The sequence below is a fragment of the Sycon ciliatum genome, chromosome 1 (genome assembly GCF_964019385.1).
Source record: "Sycon ciliatum chromosome 1, ocSycCili1.1, whole genome shotgun sequence".
Taxonomy (NCBI): Eukaryota; Metazoa; Porifera; class Calcarea; order Leucosolenida; family Sycettidae; genus Sycon; species Sycon ciliatum.
The window spans coordinates 31,554,322-31,564,034 of record NC_088643.1 but is presented as its reverse complement, the minus strand read 5'-3'; the positions used below and the strand labels follow the sequence as shown (position 1 = coordinate 31,564,034).

The 9,713-nt window shown below is 47.8% G+C and overlaps 1 protein-coding gene across 2 annotated transcripts in view; it reads left to right on the top strand.

Moving 5' to 3' along the window:
* LOC135822984 (IQ motif and ubiquitin-like domain-containing protein) overlaps positions 1-981 on the top strand; it is an 18,522-nt gene extending 17,541 nt beyond the window's left edge. For both annotated transcript variants that reach the window (XM_065335823.1, XM_065335829.1), the window contains one exon: positions 19-981. In XM_065335823.1, the coding sequence (XP_065191895.1) occupies positions 19-249 (231 nt within the window). In that variant the 3' untranslated portion in view covers positions 250-981. The remainder of the gene's footprint in view (positions 1-18) is intronic.
* The last annotated feature ends 8,732 nt before the right edge of the window (positions 982-9,713 follow it).

Below are 9,713 nucleotides of genomic sequence, written 5' to 3'. Positions count from 1 at the left end.
TGTTTGTACACTGTGCAGTACTATGGACCGGGTATATGCCAGGAAGTACGCAAACGTCACGTTGAGTCTTTCATCCATTTCCAGAGTGTACCTGGCCTAGCGGGATACCTGAGTAAGAACAACATCAAACTGAGTGCAGTAGGCCAATCAAAACAGCCCCAGCAACAGCACACGGCTTCAAGAAGCGTCTCAACAGAGCCCAGAAGTGCAGCTAGCACGCCAGCCATGCAGCATCAACATGCGCAATAACATGCGTGGTGTACAGTGATAGCTGATTACTGGGAATGCTGTGACTAGCAGTTTGCCAGCTTAGTGTCCACATTGTAGTACTGGTGACACCGTGTGCACAGGGTACGTGCGCCGGTAATGCGCCGGTAATGTTGCTCTAATGTTGCTGTGTCCGGGTAAACTGGAGCGCTGAGCAAGAGAGTGCTTCAGCTAGTACGCAAGTTGACAAGTCTCGTTGCCGGTGATTTGGTCAGTAGTGACCCGGCGAGGCTGAGTTCACCCAGAGTGTAGCTACATTGTACACTGCTAGGCTAGTTCAGAACTGGTCGGCATTGCATGTTGCTCGCTCTGTGCGGTTGTATTGATACTTCAAGTATACATCACAGTCTAGTGCTGATGAAATATCAAGTGTGGTGTGTGGTGTGTGGTGTGCACGTGTGCACGTGTGTTTGTGTTTGTGAGTATGTGCGTGCATGTGTGTGCATGTTGTATACCAATGCATGCACAAACATACACACGTGTGTTCGCGGGTGTGGATGTCTGTATGCACGCGTATGGCCGCGTGACAGACAATACTTATATTTACTGATAAAGGTCTTTACACTCTCTATTATAGTTATTTCTCTTATGGTTAAGTTACTTGAGAATTCCTGTATGCTATAGCAAGAGACATTGAACTGTACATGTATTGCAAGAATACTAAAATCAGCAGTCTTGCCGAATATCAATAATACTATTATCAACATCCATTAACTGTTAGTTGTGCGATGTTTGGGCCCCGACTGAGTGGAAGCAAGTGGGGTTACATCATGCGGACTACTACACTGCAGTACGTGGTCTACATCATACACCGTATTTTCCCCAATAAATGTACAGTACTTTTATTTTTTCAAAGGTGGTCAGACCTGTACTACTATAGGAGACTGTACTAGTATTGGAGACGTGTGCTTTTATTGTTTCTGGAAAGATTGATTGCCTGGGTTGGATGGCAAACAACTCGTGATAATGATGCTGTACGGCTGTAAATACACCCAACCATGGTAAGAATCAGTGTACAAAGACACACAGATGATGAACGGGTAAGAAAAACGAAGTAAGGTGGACCCTGGTATCTGTAACCCACTATTGCCCATCACATCATTCCGGCATGTACTATTATTAGAGACGTGTTCTTTTATATTTTCGATCCACTCCCAACATGTACTACAATTGAGGACGACGTCTACTAGTAATGGAGACGTGTACGTTTAATGGGGAAAATACGGTATTTCATTTACTTGCGGAATAAGTTGAATTTGTATTCAAGGGTTGATAGTGCAACAACCTCTCTTCTCCTCCATGCGTTCTCAGCCCCAATTCACAATTTTATTGTATTGGTAGAGAAATCCCACCAGTAACATAATTGTAGAAAGAAAAAGGACATATGGATACGAGTTGAGAATAACTCTCCATCACTGTAACTGGATACTATATACAGTCAGAAAGTGCAATAACTAGGCACACAACTGACAGAGTACAGAGACATTCGACGTCCTGACACCTAGCTTCAACACATCTCCGTAGCGCTAACCGACAGCCTTCCAACTTGGAAGGTTCAAGAATAGTTCTATTGTTAAGTCCATGGACTCAGTGTATAAAGTCTCATGTAGCCTGATTGCCAGGCATACTGTACAGGCATACTGTCATACTGAGCAATGAATCAGCATGCCTGTTCAATTCATAGCGATTAACAAATGGCTAAAGCTAGCAGTGAAGCAAAATTCCTCGATTCTCAACTGAATGACTGGGAGATTGCTGGATGATCTCCACACTCCGTTCATCTGTGTACAGTATTGTGAATATGCAGGTTAGGTTGGTCTAGATATCCATCTCATCTACATTGCTGGCATATGCTGGAGCAATCTTCTTCTTGCCCCGATGTAAGCCAGCAGCCGATGGACGGCTTGACGAGGACTGTCTATCCCTGGGAGAACGTCGGCTGCCGTGTGTCTTATCCACAGAGTGATGGGATATCGGAGTGTCAGTATTGCGCCATGCCTGCACAGTGTGCGGTGTTCCCACATGACCCGGCAAGAGTATTTCCTCGTCTGATTCACTACTCTCCACACTGAAATTGCCTCTCATCACACCGCCCAGTCCAAGTTTGCGAGCATGTGCAAGAACTGTCTGGCCCTGTACCTGTCCACGCAATGTGGTGCTGGCCTGGGTCTCGGTCTCGGTGTGTCTAGTTGGGCCTGCTTTCACCCTGCTGCTCTGGGTGTTGGTTGTTAGCGTTGTCAATGGCATGGCCGCTCCACTGCTTGCCACTGCACTGGCTGTAATGACGCTTGCTTCCATGCTATCGTTCAGTACTATTGGTGGGCTATCCTCAAAGAAGATACTACGCCATTGGACCTTCCTGGCAAACACAACACACGCAAGCACAAACAAGAACCCCTGCCAGCCACCTTGAAGTAGCGAGAAGATATAGAAATAGTCGCTCTTCACCAGGCAGCTGACAGGCCGATAATGGAAGGACATCAGTGCTGACTCCACAAAGAAACATCGAAGTACTCTCCATTTGAACGAGCCCTCCACAAACCCGTACGGAAGGGTATGTCGGAATAGAATAATCAAGAACACCAAAACAAGGGTCAATCCACTGGAGAGGAGTTCTGCATTACTGCAATCCGTGGCCTGTTTATTAGCATTCAGTCCACCGGTGACCAGTTTGTCCACGGACGTGTACAGAAACAGAAGGGTGATATCGACGTGAAGCCCACTAAATATAGCCGACAGCGACATCGAGTCATGCTGGCCATCATCGCTCGCAGAATCAGTCATCGTGTTCGCATGAGACTTTGAGAGACGGGTTAGTGATAGTCACGGGCTGGTCATTCACAGAAGTTCACAATCTCGGTGCCAGCATTCATTCCGCGGACAAGACCTCCGCTCCAGCATCGGGGCCGTACTGTCCGACGCCGTCCAGTCTCATCACGGGTCGGTAGGTGCACTTCTTCGACTCTGAAAGTGACTCTTTTTCAGGACTGGAACAAGACTCACCAATCAATGTGCCTAGTGGTTAGGAGCGGATACTGGATAGTCAACAATTAGTTAGTTAGGGAGACTGAGGAAAATGAACCCTTTTTTCCGTAGATCTACCGCGTACATCCACAATGTCACGGTGTGTGACTGAGTGTGTGACGAGATTATAACAAGTGTAGACCTACAGTGCTACACTACAGGTATGTGGTTTGGACAGTAGAGGTAGAGTCTACAGACACTGAGACAGTCATACCGTAATCACTGTCTGTATGAATGAAAATCATCACCATGATTACGTAGTGAACTGTCTCGACGGTCGCTCCTATCGCTGGTCGGGCCTGGACATCCGACACCATGGATACCACTTTTTGGTTGCAAAGGACTAAAGTCTAAAGTCTGTAAAGGGACCGTGCACTCCTCTTAATTATTTTTGCCGACTATCCGCCAAAAAAATCTTTTCGTTTCACGTGTCAGACACGTCCGCGTACGACTCGCGTACCGGTACCTCGCTACCTTTCACGTCAAGCAATCTGTCAAGTGTCATGTGGCGTGAACAGAATAAATGTGGCTGGCCGCGTGCATGCTAACATGATTGAAGACTTGCAAAATAATTTAGTTTTTATACAAGTCCATGACATTCGATTCGCGTTGCAGTACAGTACAACTAGCAGCAGCTCGCCTGGACTTTAAGCTACAAAATTTCAAGTCTTCAATCATGTTTGCATGCACGCGGCCAGCCACATCTGTTCACGCCACATGACACTTGACAGATTGATTGCTTGACGTGAAAGGTACTCGTAGGTAGCGAGGTACATATATACGCGATCGCGAGTCGTACGCGGACGTGTCTGACACGTGAAACGAAAAGATTTTTTTGGCGGGTAGTCGGCAAAATTAAAGGGGAAGTTAAAGGGGAAGTTAAGGTGGCAGTCTGGGTTCGCGGCCCGACCGCATGAACACAGCCGTAACTTCCATAATAATTGATGAATTTTGCTCAAATCTTGACCACATACCCAGTGTATTTCACTAAGTCCAATGAAGTATAAATCAAGCTCACACATGGGAATCCGCAGACACAATAGTCAAATCTGCGATTATGCCGTACCACCAATACCTTAGACGCAATATGCAAACGCAGAAAGAAGCTGGGTAGAAACTGAGTGCTCCACAGGATTTCCTTCACATATACCTAGGTGCTAAGTGGAGCGGAATTTTGAAATCATATTCAGAACAAAGTACTCAAGCTGTCAAACAAAAATCATGCAATCGCGCAAAATTTAGGTCCTCGATCAGTAGCACTTTACTCAAAGCTACTAGACAAATATAAAAATCCATGACACTTAGCACCTTGATAAATGCTCACAGTTTCCAAAAATGTATGGTTTATGGGGTCTGTGACTTACAGGTTCTTTGCTACGCTGTCTAAGAGGTACGGGACTCAGTGGAAAATGGAGAAAAAAAGTGCTCTGTGCAAGTACAGATGGAGGTATGTCTGTCCAACTAGAACTTACTAGAACTTAGTCGAAGCCACCAGCTTCATATGTCAAACCTTCTTCCTCTTGCTGCTCATCCTGGATGCCCTTCCTGACCCTCCTTCGCTTCTTTCGTGACCTCTTCCCTTCTTCTGACTTCTTTCTGGCAGCATGTGCCTGTCTCTCACGGTCTAGCAGCTTGATGAGACGTGTCGTATGGTGTCCAGTAGGGAGGCCCATCTCGTCCAGAACGCGTTTCACTGCCACACCTCCATCATTGAACCAGGCCACGGCCAGGTAGACGCACATCTGGACAGTGGGAGCTGATGCAAAGCCTGTCTTTGGACACAACTGCCACACGAGTCCATTGAACGCTTCGTTGCGATTCTGCGTAGCACCCTTCTGGCAGCGCTCGAGCAAACTCCGGTCGGACAACCGAATGTAGACCGGCTTCAGTTCCTTCCATACTGCCTCTGGCAGGATATTGTGGTGGGCGTAGACATCACCACCTGCCTGTTGCTGCTGCCATCTACACCAGCTGTTAATTCCAGGCGGACAATACTGGTGCTGAGGTTTACTGTCGCTGGATGCACGATGCATGAGGGATGCCCATATGGCCCTGGCCATGGCTTGCAAGTCTCCGCTGTTGTTCCGCACAGCCATGCCATAGTAGGCTTGCAGCTTGTCGATCATGGCATCCGTGAGGCGACCACGTCCGCCTATAGTGCGCCCATCAGCAAGCTTCTTGCCCGCAAGGTTTTTCTTCAGCTTTCTTAGGCTGGTACCGATGCGTTTTTGAACGTGGCCGACACATTCCTCCTTGACTACAGGCACCTGGGGCCCATACGGACAAGCGTCACGCACAGCCTTAAAACTCTTGGTATCTCCATCACCAATGTAGGTGGTGTACCTCAGCTTGCGGCTCTCAAAGGACCTGGCCCACAGAGTCTTGGCGGCTGCACTCTCCATGGCAGGAGCTGATACAGTGGTGTTGACTGAGCAATCGTGTTCGGCAATCTGTCGATCATAGTCATCTTTGGTTAGCTCTCCCTTCTCTTTTCTAGACGCCAAGTGCGTGCACTTGTGGCAAAACTTTGAAAGCACTTCGCAGTCCACCACTTTGCCGACATCATATGCAATTATAGTGAAGGCTCCGAAGAGCGATGCGAATCCTCGGCGCATCCAGGTACCGTCATAGGAAGCAGCGATATCGCTACCCCCATCTGCTGCGGACACTGCTTTCTCAGCTGCCTCAGTCATGCTACGCTCAGCGACGCTCTTGGACGCGGAATGCAGGCCTTTAGCATGGCTGTAAAATGTCGACCGACTCATAGGTGATGGCATATTCAGTGCACCCGCCAGCTTTACCATTGATTGACGTCCACGGCCAATCAGTCGCATTCCGAATACTGCTCGTCTGTTCACCTCCCAGACCCGATTGAACTTCTTGGACATAAATTCGCTTGCTATGTCGCCGCAGTTAACACAGGAAAGCTCCAGGCATGATGCAAGGCCTCCCCGTTGCGATTCGCTGATCGTGACTGCGCCATTACAGCCACTGCAACAAACTGCAGCTGACAAAAGCTGCTGAAGGCACTCGAGATCAATCAGGCGAAATCCATGCGCCCCTTCCTCACACTCTTCATCCAAGTCACTGTCGGAGGAACTGCTGTCGACTTCACCGCCACTTCCATCACTATCGCTGCTTGAAGACGTGGCTTCAGCTGACACTTCAAGGTCGTCATCAGACAGTGGCAAGTCAGGAATTTGTTCTGCAGGCGAAATTTTACCAGAGGGAGCCTTCGGCGCCTGAGACACTCCATAGAACGTTCTTTTCCTTTTCTTAGATCGTCCGGGCTTTCCCTTGGCTCTAGACTTCCCCATAGTAGCCAACGAAGGGGTTAGCTCCAAGAAACAATTACTCCAAAACAATTACTCCAAAAGTTTCAACAGCAGAGCGATCAGCTGAGATCATGAGTTTGAATTTTTTTTTGAATTTGCGCATGCGCAAAAGTTATCTTGGTTGCCATGGTGACAAACATCGTGCGCGGCTGTCAGTCTGCAGCGCAGAGGAGTACAAGGAGTCGCTCCAGAAAATTTTAATGAAATCGCTCAAAGATTGACGGTAAAAATCGGAATAGTGTGCAAACCTAAATTTTGTAGAAATTTGCTGATATTTCAGTATTTCAAAAACAATTGTGCAGACTTTGCGCGGCTATATCTCCGGAAGGAAGCACCCGATTACGCTCAAATTTTCAGGATAAACCCTTTGGACCATACACAAGACGCTGCCAGTGAAAAAATACAGAAAATCGAAACTTTGTTTTTTGACCCTCTGAACCCAGACTGCCACCTTAAGGTAGCAGTACTGGAAAATGGGTGTCAGATTTGGCCAAAATATGGATTTCACCGGAACTGCTTCAAGTGTGATTTTTCTGAAAGAAGGAATGCCAAAGGCTTTACAAATGAATTTTTTTGGCGTTTGAACCAGCCAAAGCAGAGATATGGCCCTGCAAAAACTGGAGATACCATTCAAAATTCAAAATTTCAAAATTGCACTGATCAGCTGATCGATGTCAATCTATTTGGAGAGGATTTCTGCGCATCCTGGCCAATCTAGAGCCTGATTCACTCTGTGTGTCCAGCTAAAACCGTAGGCAGCGGTTTAGCAACAGAGCTGGGCTAGGCTGTTGGCGGCACCAGCCAGCGTGCAGCACCCTGCACTGCCAGCGCTTGGCATGGTTCTCAACCCACGCAAATAAAAAAAAATTGTTTGCCAGTGCAGTGCGACGAACAGATATTGTCATATTGTCGACACATGTCATCGGCGTTGAAGCTCTGCGCTTGAGTTGTTGTGCTGGCGTACTTGGTCAGGAGGTAGGAGATGGGTGATAAACGCAAACGAAGGTCGCTCAGCAGGCCAAGGAAACGCAAATTTGCAGGAGTTACGTCCAAGCCAATTTCAAATCCTGAATTATTTGAAGGGAGTGAAAGCGAGCACGAGTCGCAGTCTGACGAAGCTGGTGAGCGCGTAGAAGATGACACTGCTCTTCCGGTTGATTGTTCATCCAGTGATGCCTCGTGTGATAACGAAGGAGATGAGTCTGAAGAGGATTGCGATGATATTCCTTCAGGAAATCGAATTGTGCACATGGAGAGCTTACAGCAATTGGTGACGTCAGCGTGTGTATGTAGCAATTGTCAAGAGGGCAAGCTGACTATCAACGAGGATTTTCGTCATGGCCTAGCCTCAACAATGAGTTTGCAGTGCGAATCGTGCGGGTCATCAACCAGTGCAGCCCTGGCAGAAAGACACCCACCTGCTAAGTTATATGATGTAAACCGCCGCAGTGTGCTTGCCATGCGCCTTGTTGGTAGAGGACGAGAAGGTCTCAACAGTATCTGTGGGATATTGGACATGCCGCCTCCTATTAGCAAGTCCAATTATTCTGGGCACAGCGATGCACTGCACACTGCTGCGGAAACTGTTGCCAGGGACAGCATGAAGCATGCTGCAGAGCGTCTTCTTGTTCGGCGAACAACAGAACAGCAGTCCCACCCCGAGCATGTTGCAGTTAGCACCGATGGAACGTGGATGAAGCGCGGCTTCTCATCAATGTTTGGTGTGCAAACTGTTGTGTCCTATGAGACTGGAAAGGTTCTGGACGTGGAGGTGCTATCCAAGCACTGCAGTGGGTGTGAAACATGGAAGAACAGGTGGCAAGCAGGAAAAATGTCTAATGCTGAGTACGAACAATGGAAATGTGACCATAAAACGTCATGTCTTGTCAATACTGCTGCATCCTCACCTGCTATGGAAATGGAAGCTGTACTGAATCTGTGGCAACGCTCGGTTATGAAGACGAAGCTGATGTATACTTCCTACATCGGAGATGGAGATAGCAAAGGTTTCAATGCCGTCTCTGCTGCCAAGCCGTATGGAGAAGTGAACATCGAAAAGGAAGAATGCGTCGGTCATGTGCGAAAACGGCTTGGCAAGAACCTGAGGGACTTGAAGCAGCGTCTTGGCAGCCAGAAACTAAGTGATGGCAAGTCAATATCAGGGAGGGGTCGACTCACAGAAAAGCTGATGGACAGCCTGCAAAACTATTACGGTGATGCTGTGAAAGCTCACGGTGGAAACGTCACAGAGATGGCGCGCGCTATATGGGCGTCCCTCTGCCATCGTGCGTCAAGTGATGAAAAGCCACTCCATGACTTTTGCCCTCCTGGCCTAAGCTCATGGTGTGGTTGGCAGCGCGTCAAAGCTGGTTCTGATGTGCCCTACACACACCATGATCCTATACCACCAGCGATATTGGAAGTGCTGAAGCCGGTGTATCGCCGTCTGGCCGATAGGCAGCTTCTTGAGCGCTGTTCCAGGGGAGCTACCCAAAACATCAATGAGTCCTTCAATGGTATGATATGGAAAATGTGTCCGAAAGAGTCGTTCTGCAATAGAGCCACGGTTGAAACAGCTGTTTACCTAGCGGTAATAAAGTTCAACGATGGCCACCAAAAGCTTTCGGCTGTGCTAGAAATGATGAGCTGCTCTAAGGGTTCACTTACCAGCTCCCTTCTTCTCAAGTTGGATGAAGAGAAGGAGTATCACAGGAGAAGAAGGTCCAGTGAGGAGCAGAAGTCAGCCAGGAAGAAAAGAAGAGCCATTCGAAAGGGATTTGCTGACGCGACACAGCAAGTAGAGGGTATCACATACACTGCTGGAGGGTTCTGAGAGTGCCAAAAGTTAGTCTTTTTTGGCCTCCCGGCAAAACTTTGGTACACTGTATCTCCAGATTGGTTCATCACAGCCCAATAAACCTTATATGTAGATTGATCAGTGGAAAATTTCCCAGATGCTGAATATATTTATGAAGCCATTGTTGTTTGTTTGGCGGATGTTAGCTGCCTCAGTAGTAATAATCTTTTTCGACGCGTACGGGCGTCTTCTCAGATGATGTGGACTGAGTGGTGCTATTTGTGTCCTAT